The sequence below is a fragment of the Canis aureus genome, chromosome 6 (genome assembly GCF_053574225.1).
Source record: "Canis aureus isolate CA01 chromosome 6, VMU_Caureus_v.1.0, whole genome shotgun sequence".
Lineage (NCBI taxonomy): Eukaryota > Metazoa > Chordata > Mammalia > Carnivora > Canidae > Canis > Canis aureus.
This window is the reverse complement of record NC_135616.1, coordinates 46,826,015-46,842,791: the sequence shown is the minus strand read 5'-3', so window position 1 is coordinate 46,842,791 and position 16,777 is coordinate 46,826,015. Positions and strand designations below refer to the sequence as shown.

At 35.9% G+C, this 16,777-nt stretch overlaps 1 protein-coding gene across 16 annotated transcripts in view; it reads right to left on the bottom strand.

The window, feature by feature from the left end:
* Positions 1 to 1,500: 1,500 nt before the first annotated feature.
* The window catches only part of CEP170 (centrosomal protein 170), a 131,440-nt gene continuing 116,163 nt past the window's right edge, over positions 1,501 to 16,777 (bottom strand). For 14 of the 16 annotated variants that reach the window (XM_077901424.1, XM_077901425.1, XM_077901432.1 and 11 more), the window contains 5 exons: positions 14,902 to 15,072; positions 11,563 to 11,651; positions 6,517 to 6,610; positions 5,725 to 5,776; positions 1,501 to 3,859 (listed from right to left, as the gene is read on the bottom strand). In XM_077901424.1, coding sequence (XP_077757550.1) covers positions 3,573 to 3,859; positions 5,725 to 5,776; positions 6,517 to 6,610; positions 11,563 to 11,651; positions 14,902 to 15,072 — 693 coding nt within the window. In that variant the 3' untranslated portion in view covers positions 1,501 to 3,572. The remainder of the gene's footprint in view (positions 3,860 to 5,724; positions 5,777 to 6,516; positions 6,611 to 11,562; positions 11,652 to 14,901; positions 15,073 to 16,777) is intronic. The other 2 variants (XM_077901422.1, XM_077901428.1) reach the window with 2 other exon arrangements.

Here is a 16,777-nt window from a genome sequence, read left to right as displayed (position 1 = left end):
GAGAAGGATTTCTCACTTGGCCCCTGGCCCAGTCACCACTATGGCAGCCACAGAACACTTCCGTGAACACTAGCTCTAGAAAAACCTAAAAAAGGAGTTCCCAGAGACTACCAGCCAAATGTTAGGGTCTGATGTGGTAGCCAGAGGGATCTGGTCTGGGAGTATGAGCTTAGAAATGTAATGAGAAAATCAGGTAGTTTTCCCTCCTCTAACCCTCTTGGCTGTGCTGAGCTGGCTGTCAGAGTGAAGTCTGCCTCTGTAGGTCCAGCCCTTCCTGGCCCTTTCCCCCAGCACTGTAGCACCCCGTGATCTGCAGGGATGTTGTTTCTCCTTCAGAGAAGGGAGAATCTTAGTAGACCACTTACTTCTCACTGCCAGTAACCCAGTTCCAATAGGTGTTAGGCACTTAGTACATATTGTTGAATAGACCTATAATCAGGGCTATCACAAAGGACAAGGTGTTAGAATACAGTGAAGAGAAGGTTTTACAGAACAAAGAATCAGAGAAGGCTTTCTGGAGAAAAAGAGGAAGGGGAGCCATTTCACGGCCACAGATCACATGGACTGGACTCCACTTGGGATGCAGAGAACGACAACGATGCTCTCATTCTGCAGATTGGAAGACAGAGACACATATTTTAGCTATTGAGGGATGTGTCTGGAACCAAGCTTCTAGGTCTAGTTCCCTTGTCAAAAGTTCAGGTCCTGACAGGCAGAGAGATCACAAGCAAGCCAAGGGCAGAGTTGGCAAGCAAAATGTCACGTTTGAAAGTATAGGATCTGTTCAGGAAATAAAGATTATCTTAGTGATTTAGAAGGAAGAAATATGTGTATATGCAGTGGGGAAAGGGAAGAGAAAGATGCAAGGGCCTGGCAGTACCCTGTACTGGGGCCCAGTCAAGTGGTTGGTAGGCCTCTGAAGAAGGGAGGGGAGGGGGCAGTGCGTCAGCAGGAAGTAAGGAGCAAGAGAGGCGGCAAGAAGCTCCAGACTGTAAGGCACTCGTGGGACAGTCTGTATCAGGTATACACAGACACATAAGGACCAGATTATGAAAAGCCTCCAAGGGTCAAGATAAGGAACAGAATGTTGAACAGTAATAGGGAGACGTTCAAGGCTCTAGGGTGTGGGTGATACAATGAAAGAAAATGAATCCAAATGGATGGTTCTCAAGTTCAGGATGTCCAAGATATTTTAAATTTCTTCTTTGTTCCCTAAATATATCACTGTTATAAAGCCTTCTAATGATTCCAGGACAGCTAGAAATAAAGGCCTTGTGTGCACATATTACATTAAGCTAAGAGAATGAGATTTACAAAAATCTGCTAAGAAAATGTTTTCTTCTTGAGTCAAAATACTGTGAAGTCTCACAATTATCACATATTAGTTAGAACTGAAGGAATTCCTTGTTTTGCTAATCCTTGGAAAATGGTGTATAAATAGTTACTTGGTAAAGTGATGGAGTACTAGCAGTCCAGATGGTAGAATAAAATGTACAATCATTGTATAAAGTTCCAGAAACACTTTATTTAAAAATGGAGTTGTAAATGCATAACAAAATAACATAAGTAATAAATGTAACAAAAATAAATAAGGAGGAAATGTATTCATACAAAATAAAAATAACATAGTAAAAGGCCAAATGTTTATAATTGAACAAAACGGTGTAAACACTTAAAGGATAATGTAAGTAGAGTAGATGCTAATATTTTCCTAAACAACTCCTTACCTTCTACTTCCATGGGGATATAATCAGTACCCAAACATTAAATAAAAGAGAGAGCAATGGTGATTATTTTGTTTGACTTTTTCTTCAAATGGACTGACCCTGTTTTAATGTTTCACTTCCTCCTTCAAAGCATTTTTGTATCATTCCATTCATGTTCTTTAAAACTTTTTTTCAGTCTTCCTTTATTAAATAGAATGGAGAAGTTAGCTTTACAAGGAGAATAGTTCATTTACCTTTTTTTTAATTTAAAGAAAAATATGAGATTCATTATACAACAGTCTTGTTTTTTACATCTCTATAAAAAGGGTTTTTTTGTGGGTTTTCTTTTTTTTCTTTTCTTTTTTTTTTTTGCATCTCTATTAACTGGCCCAACATTACAGGAGTTTTTAAATCTTGTAAAGTTTTGATACGTCCAGAGTTAGTCTCTTGCAACCAATGTAGTACAGGATTATTGCTGAAATACTAAAGACCATTCGTAAAAGTTGCAAAAACTGCAGTATTAATCTTTATAGACTGATAGGGTCAAGGGGGAAATCCAAGTCTACTAAGTAATATTTAAAGGAATTAAGATTCGCCCAAATTATAGTGTTCTGGAAACACAAAGATAATTACTTTCTTTTAAAACTTATCCAAATGTGAACTTACTGGAAGGAGAAAACACAAGTTTACAGAAGGTACTTTTCCACAGGCTTCCTGTTTAGTGGCATAGGCCTGAGCCTTCATCATTACGGTCTTGCAGGGTCCTTCTAAATGTGTAAGACGGACAGGATTTACTACTGGGTCCTACTGGGGAACACACAGAAGCAGTTCATTGCTTGGGAGTGAAACTATCCACTAATCTTATGACTACTGGTTCTCCAAGTCTCCTAAAGAAGCAAATCTTAACCTCATGATCATCTCAAGGGGATTTTTTTTCAACTGTCACATATAAACTTGGTAACACAGGACCAATATACATGTTCTCAGTTTAAAAAATATACTCCACCTAAACAGTCTAATCTGTCTACTTATCATCTGCTCTAAAATGAGACAAAAATCTTACTTCCGTTAAAAAAAATTTTTGAAAAAAGTGCCAAATTGAGCATTTTGAAAGTGGAGTAAAACACCGAGGGGTTAAAACAAATACAGTATTATCAATATCCTATATACAAAAAAGACGGTTAGTCCTTCCTTATTGATATACAGCTATGTCCACCTACCACTCCCGGCAAATCTTAGTGCAAACATAATAGCTCATCTCCGTAAACCCCAAGACAATTTACGTAGCAACAAAGTTATATAAATCACATATATGCTGGAAAATTTCAGAACACAAGAACGACTGTTTTGAAAGGTCAGGACTGTGGAGAGTAATATGTCATTGTATCCAATGGTAATGAATACTAATATAAATCCTATTATTAAGAAGTAAATATAAGCGTTTAACAAATCTGTACAGATGAAGAGGAAGTCCATTTCGGGAGCAGCTTGGCACAGAAGACATGGGGGTCAGAAATGTTGGGTATTTAATTTGCTTGTAGGTCACAGCATGGCTTAAAGAAAAAAAACAAAGATCTATGAAGGGAAAGGATGCAATGAGAGAATTCAATTTGAAAATCATAAAACCACAAAAGGCGAAACTGCCACAATCTGCTTTTTCCTATATGTGCATCATGTAGTTTTCTAATGGTCTGAAGGATTAATAGGATACCACATTATAGGTAAAAAATAAATAAATAAAATTAAGAAGACAGAGAGAACAAGATTGTAGCTGATCAAGCGGTCTTGTTTTGTTAAGTCAACACTATGCTGCTTCCAGTATTCCTAGTCATCCACAGGTACTGGTTTTTAAACATCGAGAGAAAGTCACTCATGTACTGTAACGTCTTCCTCTTCCCCATCAGGGTTGAACCTATTGAAATGGATACTGAAATCAGCCTCAGACTCGGCATTCTCAAATTCAGCTGACACTGAGATAGCAGCAGGATGGGGAACCCTAGCTTCTGGCGGGCAAAGTGTCGGTGTCTGACCCGGGCTGCTGTGGTTATTCACGGGAGACTTCTGTTTTGGTGGAGATGGCAAGATAGCGCTGGGGAATCCCATGTTGTTCAAAGCCTCCAGAGTTCCATCTGGGTCAATCATCGCATTGATTGCTGAAGGGAAAACAAGAATATGGGGGAAAAAAGATAATTGTAGATGCAGTTAAATTTGGATGTAAACACTGCTTATGTCTTGGATAATATTTCAACTACTGATGCTTGTATGAGCTTAAATTTGGCTAATCCCTTTTTTTTTAAAGATTTTATTTATTTATTCATGACACACAGAGACAGAGAGAGAGAGAGAGGCAGAGGCACAAGCAGAGGGAGAAGCAGGCTCTATGCAGGGAGCCCAACGTGGGACTCGATCCCGGGTCTCTAGGATCAGGCCCTGAGCCGAAGGCGGCGCTAAACCGCTGAGCCATCTGGGCTGCCCCTGGCTAATCCTTTTGATACTGTATTTAAAACTCATTTTTAATAATTCTGGGCCTGACCTCTATTGTAGATTATATGGACCTGAATGCTTTCTCTGGTGCTCTGAATAGGCTCACATATAGGCCTTTTGGAGTCTGCTGAAAGACTAAGATTTGAAGATGTAGAATTTGAGAAAGATCTTTTTGAAATTTGCTTTCATCATTGTAAGACAGGGAAAACACCAGGTGGACTTTAATGAGACTCATAGCTATAATTACCACTCAGATAACTGGAGATTCACCGCTAAGATGGGGTTCAGACTAACTGGAAGTTTGGGGAGGCTTGGAGAACATCAACACGCTTTGAAGGCTACCACAAAATGTTCATCCTGGTAAGAGTGTGGGGTCATTAGCCGTGTGTGTGTGTGTGTGTGCCACTGAGCCACAGGGATGCCCTCAGAACCTAGATACAAATACCCCATGGTGGCTCCAGCAGGCCATACAGACCTGCTACTCCACGGGAGGAGCCAGTGAAAGCACAGCTTTCAATCCAAAAGATCCTTGAGAGACTGGACAAGCAAAAATCTTAGGCAGTGATTTTCAACTTGGCATCAGGTAGAGTGGGGAGATGGCAGAAGGAAGTGCCTTTGATACAGGAATCACTCAAGTATACTCCCGCTCTACCAGCTAATACTCACTGTGTTATTAGCAAGACACTTTTCCCCATTGGGGTAAAACATAACCCTTCAGTGTATGGAGGCTGACCAGATATTAAGAATCACTTAGCTAGGGCCCACTTATTAAGCCTTTGATAATTCAAGCAACAAAGACTGAGTAGTTGACTCTGGAAGCTGCTTTTGTACCACTGCAGACTTTTAGTTCAAGACACACACAGGCAATAATGCCTGAGTAAGATCTGCCACATATAGAAATAATGGCCCTGTCAAAGTACAGGAAGGAGGCAAACATAGTCTCTTTTTTTTTTTCTCCTTCCTTTTCTGCTCCCTTTGGCCAATATACACTCTTTTCTGTGGTTTACCCAAATAACTGTTATTTGTATCAGAATACAAGTTCATTTGGATTACATAATAAATGTAACTTGAGATGTCAAATCGAATAAATAATGCCAGCTGTTAATAAGCATCCTGAGCTGCATACATACATTTTAATACATTATTTTACGTATTTTTCATATATTAGAGAGTGAGAGAGAAAGAGAGTGCACAAGCAGGGGGAAGGGCAGAGAAGAAGCTCTCAAGCAGACTAAGTGCTCAGTGCAGAGCTTGACATAAGGCTCGACTCCACGACCCTGAGGTTGTGACCTGAACTAAAATCAAGTGTTGAACACTTAACGGACTGGGCCACCCAGGCACTCCTATTCAAACTGGGTTTTAAAACTTCCTCCTTATGAGTGATTTGAATATGTAGAACTTATTTTTATCCACATGTTGTTATATTTAACCAATCACTCTGTAATAATGAGAATATTTTAAGAGATACCACTTAGAATGAATGTACTTGTCTGAAATCATTAGCTCTTCCTACTTAATTCAGTAGTAAATGTACCTTGTAGCTGCTTTTCAACTCTTTTTAGCTCCTGTAATATAGAAGAAATCTCCTGTAGGGAAAGCAATGACAAAAATTAGTTTACTGAAAATAAGGCACTTTTATTTGATAAGCAGTGAATCTCCCACTCCTCTTATTTGGAATACTTAACAATATCTACATGGCACTACATCTGCAACAACTAGATAGGAAATAATGATGATACCAATTTTATCTCCATGATGAGATTCAAAATTTAAAATCTTTAATGTTTAATTATTTTTTCAATGAGATAATGATAAAAGATGAAAGGTTTAAGATAATACTATCATATAAGCAAAGATTTTGAAAAACTTGCATTGATCAACCCTATAACAATTTGGAAGTGCGTAAAGATTTTCTTTGAAAAATACATGAACTGTGATCTCAGTTTTAGGATAACTGCCTGAGCCATGAAAACCTGTACAGATTCTTAAGAAGGAGTCGAGCAATCTACTGAGTTAAAGGAAATGATCTGTGTCCACTTCTCTTTGAATTCAGCTTTTATTTCAAACTATTTATAGTGTGTAATTATTATAAGAACAATAATGTATTAGTGAGAAACATAAAGAAAGTTCCTCCTTCATATTGTCTGCAACTTTGAAGCAATCATTTTAAACCCCTGTGAGAGACAGCTGAAGGCATAAAACTTGCCAAATCTGTGCCAAATCTTTTAAAAATCTAAATCAATAAACACTTCAAAAATAAGCACACTGTTCCTTTAAAATAAACCTGTCTATTAAAATGTTTAATGTTCAAGATAAATTATCATACCATGCTTGAGGTTTTCACAATAGGGACTTCACTCTCAGCTCTTAACTTGCTTTCTATTTCATCCCAGTTCCGATCCTTATCTTTAAATAATATTCTAGAAATCAGAAAACATAAGCATTTTACTTTCCATGCTTTAAAAACCTGTCATATGTTTAACAATGATACCAAAATAATGTATTTTTTCAAAGCTACACAAGGATAAAGAAACCACTAAACACTACACAAATGAAAATAAAGTACTGAACCAATATTACCAATAAACTCATTTATGTGAGAAATCTGTATTTAAAAAGTGAGTGGTTATGAATACACACATAAATCCTTTCATACTTATTCCATCTATTACTGAAACCCAAATATAAAACAAATGTAGATGAGATAGCCCCCACATTTTATCTAATACTTGTAATTAACCATAAAATGAGCACTTACTAAAACACAACTTTGTTCAGATGGAGCATATGCAGTATAAACATAAGATGAAAACAGACTGAATTAGGTATGATCAATTATTGATTAAAAGGCTGAAAATTGGAGTACTCACTGTGCTTTTCCTTAAAAATCTTAACTCACGTTAGTATATTTGTGTTATAATAACCCATAGGAGTTAAGACACTCACTATTCTTTTGATAAAAACAACTGCCAATAAAAATAATTATCCTTACATTAGAAGCTAAACTCAAATATCTTAACTTATAAAAAAAGTATTACAAAGTTTTGAGTTGTCTTCTAAAAGTAGTTATCCTCGATATGACTTGGCAGTTTGAGAGATATAAATAATAGGCATCTTTCTGGTTTCTTTTAAAATTTCTTTATTGAGCCTTAAATAGCCTGGAAATAAATAAATAAATTTATTTATTTATTTATTTATTTATTTATTTATTTATTTATTTATTATTTTATTTATTTATTCATGATAGTCACACACACACACACACACACAGAGGCAGAGACATAGGCAGAGGGAGAAGCAGGCTCCATATAGGGAGCCTGACGTGGGACTCGATCCCGGGTCTACAGGATCACGCCCTGGGCCAAAGGTAGGCGCTAAACCACTGCGCCACCCAGGGATCCCAATAGCCTGGAAATTTAATTCAATTGCCTTATATAAACATCAACATTATACAGGTAAGTAAATTTTTACTACTAGAAGCTGTCAGTTTTTAAGTAGTCTACTAAATTATATTATTTGTATTTCTTTAAAGATCAAAATGCCTTACTTTTAACTTAAGTTTGAAAAACATGAAATTCATCAACATCAAATTAAGTCCAGAACATCTGGAATTATACATCTCCATTCCTTAAAGGGCAATAATAATTCTAGAAACTGATATAAGAATATTCTTCTGTGAAATTTTTGAAATAGGAAAAACTAGTTTAGTAAACCTCCTTGCCAGCTGTCTAAGAGCTGTTACTGTTAATGACCATGACACGAAGGCATGTAAGTAAATTATGTGGTTTGTAAAAGTCCCTGACAGCATCAGACTGTCATCATAGTTCTCAAATGAGAATGGACTTGTATATAATACAGCAAGTCTGCACTAAAAACCCAGTGAAGTCTGCGAGAATTTGGCTACTGGATCTAATGCTTAGGCTTCTCAAACTGTTAAAGGACATATAAATCACCTTTGCTGAAAATGGCTCAGGATGGTCACCTGAGGTTCCTGACTCACTTGAAAAGCCCCCTAGACCTCCAAGCCACTGAAGAAATAAGAAGAAACTTACTTTAAAAAGACAATGTGTGAGTATTGTGCTATGGATTTAAGAAACCAAATTTAGCATTTTGACTTTAGGAAGTAGGCTCAAATATACTATTTAAATACTAAGGAAGCAGAAAACTAGATCAAGGTCATGACTTTAGACCAGGCCATAATGGCTAGAACTTAGCTGTCTTTGTTTAAAGGTCACTATAGATCTTTCAGAAAAAAATTCATGGCTTTTGAGTGATCTTATCACGTTATAGATTCAAAATAGTAGTCAGACTAAATGTTAACATGGAAAACAGAGTAAAAATGCTAAGGATAACTTTTTTCAGTTATTTAACTAAAATACTCTTTTCGATAAAGCAATTGGTTTTAGAATAAAGTCTCCAGTTCATATTTTAAGACCTTCACTATCTATTCTCTGGCCCATCCCTCAACACATGCAAATCAGGGTTACAAACTGGTAGTGCATATAGAGAGGGCCGTGCTACACAGCTTCAGAGGGTCACGTTCACATAGAATACCATGAGAATGCTGTAAAACAGTTTTTTTTTTGTTTTTTTTTTGTTTTTTGTAAAACAGTTTTTGTACAAATATTTCCAATTGTGCCCATAGAAAGTATGGGGGCAATTTAAATAGGCGCATACTGTTAGGATCAGCTAGGCATCTGAGTTTGTAACTCCTGGCACAAAACTTAAGGACCAGTCATTTCCCAAACTACCCTGATACTCCATCCAAAGGGCTCAGGCTCTCTTCCTTAGATGTGCTGATTAAAACACCCATCGTTGAATGAAACCCTCTATACAGCCTACCCTCACTGTCCTAGGTGAAAGTGACCCTTTGTCTGCCTTTACCTCTAACTAACTGGGCACCGATCTAGCACACACTACCTTGTACAGTAATTGCCTACATGCTTCGCCTTGCTGGCCAGATTGTAAACCTTGTAAGGATGGCATGATGTTCTATCTTCCTGGTTATCTTCCAGAGAGCCTGTTATAGTGCTTTACAAATAGTAAAATTTAATGCTCACACTGTCAAATTTCTGAGACAGTAGAGTTAACCAATGAATGTGTTCTTTGGTCTCAATTTTAATTAAATGTCAAAGGGACAAAGTATTTTTTTTGGAGAAAACTAGGGATGAGTTCAGTGTGGACTGAGGAATAGTCAACAGGAAGAGAGAATGTATCAGTCAGACGTGCTATGAAAATGTATTGGATGAATAAATGAGCAGATGGGGACCCAGTTAGTGTGGGAGGACGACTTGTATTTCAGTAGGTAGTAGGTGAGGAGATGTCAAAGTTTTCCAGCTGGCAGGTCACATGACCATATGATGAGACTTACAGGTACTTCTATGGATAACATTGGGATATCAAGGGAGCCCATATTTAACATATTAGCCTTCCACAGCTTTTTAGATAAAGTGCAAACTCTTGAGTAACGGGCCTCCTTACCTCTCCAGTGTCAACTCTCATCACCTCCTAGCCCTCTTACTTTAACCCAGCTTTTGACTATCTAATACCATGCAAAATCTAGCTATATGGGAACTGGAAGATAAAGCAAACTGCTTTTATGTAGTGTATTTATTTTTTAATAGTAGTTTAAAACACTTTTATGTGGGTTTTTTTTTTTTTTTAAAGAACACCTTAATATTTTTAAAAGATACTTTTGAAATAGTTTTGGAAAAAAATTATCTAAACGATTTCTCTTAAATAGACAGCCATACAATTAAATAACATTATGTTCAATTCAATGTGTTTTTACCATTATTAGATCCTCATCAAACACTAATGACCAATTATTTCAACATATAAGCAATATAAAATTATATTTGATTCTTTCTAAATTAAAAAATGTGTACATTTTGGGACACTTGGGTGGCTCAGTGGTTGAGCATCTGCCTTTGCTCAGGGCATGATCCTGGGGACCTGAGATTGAGTCCTGCATGGAGCCTGTTCTCCCTCTGCCTATGTCTCTGCCTCTCTCTGTGTCTCTCATGAATAATAAATAGAATCTTTTTTAAAAATGTGTGCATTTTAAGGTTTGCATTTGATTTTAAAGAAACTAAATTAGTTGCATGCTATTTATGAATATCACATTCTGTAGTTTCTGACTGGGCTTATAAGTGAGCCTACTGTTGATGTTTTTAAGATTTTACTTATTTATTCATGAGAGACGGAGAGGCAGAGACATAGGCAGAGGGAGAAGCAGGCTCCCTGCGGGGAGCCTGATGTGGGACTCGATCCCAGGACCCCAGGATTATGACCTGAGCCAAAGGCAGATGCTCAACCACTGAACCACCCATGTGCCCTGAGCCTACTGTTTTTATTTTCATCATACTTAGTGATTAAGCAATCAGCACTCTACTATCATCTTAGGTGTGTTCCCCAGCAACTACAAAACTTCCAAGTCTGCTGATCCTACCTTCTTCTCTCATAGGTCACAGAGTTCCCCTTTGCCATGACAACCCGTCCTCCTATGAGTTGCCAATATAGCATGTAGCCAGAAAATGAAGTCCATCCAATGAAATTTGTAGGAAAAAAAAAACCCTAAGCCTAACTAATAAGTTATTATACAATAACTAACAAATGTATAGGGTCTAATCACATGCCTACTAATACCAGAAATCACGCATGCCTGAAGTTTGCTTCAAGTACGCAATGCAGTTGAAGTTGATGAAATTGTTATTTTGAATATAATTCCACTAAAATTATATTCTAAAACCAGGACATACTGGAAGGATTATTAACCAAAGGAATAAATAAATGAAATAATGCTAATTAAAAGACTCTTATATGGGAATGAAGTCTTCAAATTTCATCGGACTGAATGATTTTTGACTGCATATTATTTGTCCATCACAGTTCTGATGCCCTCACGATTGAGTGCACAAGGCAGGCGAGTGAGCAGGTATTCTGAGTCTGATAGGATTATGTACCGTCTTCTTTACTGATGAGGAAGATGAAAACTAGCCTTAAGTTTCACGTCTTATAAAAGAAGCCCAAAAGGTCTGTTAATTTAAAATACTTCACTATTATTTTGTGGAGAAGTAAACTGTATCTGATTATTAACAAAACTAATCTAAGTAATTATAGCTGTTAACTCTCCATTATAAAGGGGTGATTACTTAGGACATTTATTTCCCTTTCTGCCCCCTTCATGTGGTCTAGCTTCTGGCTATTACTTATACCTGAAAAAGAGAAGGAACGTGACAGTGGCAGCAGTAAGCTCAGTGGCACTGCCTTCACTCGTTCCTCTCAGCTGTAGGTGGTAGCAAGTGAGCACAGCATGGAACAGGTGTCTCCTAACAATATAAGCCAGGAGGTTTGAGTAACAGAACAGTACCTGATCTTTCCAGCTGTTTTATCTATAGACTGTCTTATCTTCCTAGAAAACTGAAAGACGGATGACAGCAGCAGATTATCTCCCATGACCTGAAACATCCAAAGAAATTAAATTAAAATATTATCACTGTATTGTATAAACACCAAGAACACCACTCACAGCTTACTATATTTAGGGGGATTTAGTATTTATGCTAATTTTAATTTTAAAAAAATCAATGAGGAATATCATTTGAGTTATGTATAACTAAATTGAGAAAGAGAAATAAATATTGATAAAGGAGTTCCTTTTCAAAAAATAACTCATCTGGTTTCCATATTATTTTGGTCGTATCATTTAAAAAAAATAATCCATATAATCCTATCTTCAATTACTATCATGATCCCATCTTTCTAGCCTCCAAATTAAATAATCATAAAAAGGAAAATACAAATAATTTAGAATACTCAGTTTATTATTTATACTTTCACCAAATAATATGAATATAGAGATCAAGAAGATTACGATCCTTGCTCTTTGGCCAGAGTCTAGTGGGAGAGATTCTTTTTAAAGATTTACTCTAAAAAGTAAGTTTTTATGATGGCAGTTGATACCACCCTACTTGAAATTTATGGGCAAAAATAGGGGTTGGCAAACTTCTTCTGTAAAGGCCCAGAGAGTAAAGATTTTAGGCTATCTGGTCTCTGTCACAACTACTAAATTCATTGTTGTGAAAGCAGCTCTAGATAACATGTAAGTAAGTGGACTGGGCTGTGTTGAGATAAAGCTTTATTTACAAAAACAGGTGGCAGGCTGGATTTGGTCTGCAGAAGCTAGAAAAGAAAACTTGGGGTTGGTGTGGGGTCCCAAATCACCTCTTTGTATTTCAGAACCGTATCTAGACTCTGCAAGACAATCCAGAAAATAGGATATGACCTTGCAGGTTTCAAGATCAGTGCCGGAGTTAAAAGTATATAGGAAACAGTATTAAATATTTTTTTTCAAAGAACATAACTAAATTTTGTGATTCAGTGTTACACGAATTCTAATGAAAAGGAGTTCAGTGAAGGGTAGTGTAAATAAGGAAGGTGCCATGGAAAACTAGAACCTAAGAATAACTCCTACCGTGTGGAGTTAGCGAGGGATAAAAAGTTACTTAGGATGTGATCAGCAACATACAGGGAATGAAAGGCTAAACAAACATAATGGTATATTGTGAGCCTTGAGGAAACAAGCCAAAGCAGGAGTGGAAGACATCTATTACTTAGGCAAAGACAGAGTGTGTTTTAAAACTATCCAGGATATTGCAGTAGCAACTATGGAGCTGGCTTCATGCTTTGCCATTGGACATTTTTTCCTACTCAGTAGTATACTGCAAACATACACATTCTTACATACTAACTTTTAGCTCCTGTTGCATAAATCTAGGGATTAACAGGATGCCAACCTATGACTAAACCCTTCTTGTCCACTGCTACTTCCTAATTTCTCCTTCTACCCACATCCTAATAAGCCTTTACCTATACTACCACTGCATGTCATTCCTCAATCAGCTCTTCCCATGGTGCTATTTGAAATAACCATTCTTTGGTGAATAAATTTCATATCCTTGAATTTTTCCCAAACTCATTTCATCTAATTTCCATTATCATAAATCTTCTCAATAAAGCTCTCTATACCTGATTCTCACAGCCATATTTAGGTACACAGAATTAATCATAATTCTTCATTCATGACATAAATCACAAGTTCAATTTAGACTACTTTTTCTTTCTCTTTAATATAATAATCTAACAGCCAAAACAAAAGTTAGAATACAGCAACGACCAGGTGACAGAAAAGATGGCCAAAATACTTATTCCTTATCCCAAAGGAAGAGGTTACTTGTCTTTGACCTCCACTATATGACTTGGTTTCACCAATGGGATATGAGCAGACATGAATGACATGAACATGAAATGTGCCCGCATGGTGGGGCTTGCCCTCTTCTGCTTCTGATAAAAGTAAGACAAGAACAAGCTTTGGCTAGCCCACTTGTCCAAGCAATATGACAGACACGTGGGCAGACCTGGACTCAGCCTACAACTTTTAATTGTCCAGCTGAGCTATACCAGGTAACCCACAGGTGTGTGATACATACTTACCGCTCTATATCCCTGAGATTTTTGTGGTTATGCAGAAGTAGCTGACTGATGTAATCTACCACTGGTCCTCTGGTTTCCTCCATCCCATCTCCCTGCTACCTTCCACCCAGGTTAAACAATATCCTGAATTCCATTCATCATTCCCTTGCTTTCCTTTTCATATCATTTGTTATATTTATTTCTGTCCTAAGCATATGTTTTCACTTTTAAAAACGTATGACAAAGAATCATATTATATGTAATCTTTTGGGAATTATTTCCTTCATTTAATGTTATATTGCTAAAATTCATACATATTGTGGCACACTGCTGTAGTTCATTTATTTTGATTTTTCTGTAATTATTCAATTTGTGAACATACCAGTTTATACATTCGCTTTTCTGCTGATAAAAACGGTTATATTGTTCCCAAGTTTTCGTTAGCATCCACAGTGGTACTATAGATATCCTTTTGCATGATGACTTTTGTTAATAGGAAAGGGTTTCTCTTGAGTATTTTACTAGCAGTAAAACTGTGTCGTATGATCATGGGATATGTTTATGTTCAACTTTGGAAATAATGTCAAATCATTTTCCCAAGTGACTGCAGCAATATAACCTCCATCGGCAACACATGAGAGTCCATGTATCCACGTTCTCTATTACTTAATATTTTAAGACTTTTAGTTTGTTGTAAATTGAACAAGAATCACCCTGTAGCCTTGAAATGTATTTCTCTAAATACTTAGGAAGTTGAACATCTCTGTATTTTGAAGATCTTAGGTAATTTCTCTTCAGTAAAATGCTGTTTATGTCTTTTGGAAATTTTGGGGGGGGGGGTTGTTTTTGTCTTTTTAAATTGATTGGTAGAACTTCTTTATGTATCCTGTATACTAATCTTTTGCTGACTCTGTTTCATAAAAGTCCTTTAATATACTCTAATTTATCAATCTTTTATTTTATAGCTGAAGCTTTTTGTGTCTTTTAAGAAATCATTCCTTGCAATAATGTGGAAAGGTATTTAACTATATTTTTTTTACAAAAAGTTTTGCTTTTGCATCCTTTAGAAATTTAATTTATAATTAATTATGTATACACGATGTGATGTCAGATGAAATTTCATTCTACTCAAAAGAACAAGTTATTTTTTGCCCTAGCCTCATTTATCCAACAGTTCCCTCCTTTTCTCACAAGACATGCCTCCTCTGACATTTGCTAAAGTTAATGATTTACTTACTTCATCTCTACTCCAGGTTCTCCGTCTTGTAATTGTTAAGTGATCAGGAGGCTCTGTTGGCTGAGGTCTTGGATCACCAGATCTACAGTTGTTTCCTTCTGGAGTTTTAGAATGAACTAATGGAGGGATCTTTCGGAAGTTGAGGCTTTCATCAAAAACACGATCAACCAACTAATAAGACAAAAGCAGATCCTTATGAGAATAATTTGGAAAAGTCCCGATATTGGCATTATAATTTTATTAGACAGAAGTTATTCCATTGTCAGGTAGTAACAGAAGCATGATATCTTCAATAAACCAATTACTCTTTCTTTTTATAAGTACTTTAAAGGTACCTGTTTAATAAAATAGATGTTCACCTACATAGATTTTATTTTTAAAATCCAAAATACATAACTATGTTAAATTCAATTCTTCCATGGATAAGATTTCCCCAAAATGGAAAACAGATTTAAGTAGAAAGGGCTGAGCCATCTAGATGGACATGTTCGTTTTACTCACATTGTATTACCAATGTAAAATAATGTTTTTCTTTTAGTTTCCTATCTGTTTTTTTCTTTTTTCTCCCCAAATCCAGGTGCCAAATTTCTTCACAGATACATAAACAGCAAATTCCAATTAAGTGTACGAAAGGAAAAAAAATTAAATGAAGTATTTTGGTCTTAGGTAAATTTTGAACAATGCTACAAAGATTACATATTTTAGTAAAAATGACATACTGCCACCTACAGTGCAAATTATACAAATACAATACAAAGTAACTCAGGTTTACTGAAGAAGGAATAAACTTTAGTACATTATTCAGAAATAAAATAAAAAAGAAAAATTAAAGTCTATTCAATGAAATGTTGAGTAATTTTACTGGGTCTGAGTGAATGCATAATCATGTTAGATAAAATTTAGTTAGATAGTTGAGAAAATAATATCATTTAAAAAATGTACCAGAAGAATTGTGTATGTCTTGCCACCAAGAAGATTCTTTTGTTTTTCAACAATGAGGATGATTTTATATACATTTACAATTGATCAATGTGGTAACAAAACTCTACACAGATTCATGAAAGCTCATTTACCAAATCAGACAACACATGAAGGAGAAAAAACCAAAACAAAACAATGACCATCGAAGAATTAGATTATAAAAGGAATGTGACAAAAAGCAAAGTAAGAAAATATTAACACAGTTTATTAGAATCAAATCTATCAAAAAGGCTAGCCATTTTGGGCTACTATTGAGAACATTATCTTATAAAATTGAGAAGCTATTAGAGGCTGACATATTTTTTTTTCTGCAAAAGGTTAGATAATAAATATTTTAGACTTTGCAGCCATTCAGTGTCCATCTAACTACTAATTTCTGACATTGCAATACAAAACAGCCAGATGATAATTAAATAAAGAATGTGGCTTTGTTCTAATAAAACTTTTAATTAATTCTCTCAAATGCCAATCTTTTGCTTATACCAGATCAAGAGACCAAACATGGCAGAGTACCATTAATTTTATGTTACCTGTTAAAGGCATCTTCTGGAGCAGTGTTATGCAAATATTGGGCCCTGAAGCCAGAGAATAGGAGGCCCTGGTTTTGGAAGAGCAATAATCTATATATGCTACCTTACATTCCAGAATTTGCAAGAATGTTTCAAAACTGAATATATCTGTATTTGTGTGTGTGTGTGTGTGTGTGTGTGTATAAATGTATAAATACATTTCAATTTTCAAAGTGCATCCTTGAGTATATATGCGTGTGTATTCTTCAAAAGAATTTTTTAAAGTAGTGAAAACTGTAGAATTTTCTCTTTATTTGCTAGTAGAGATATCGACCAGCTAAGCAGGTATAAAAATACCCTTTAACTGAAGTATTTTCATAGCCAGA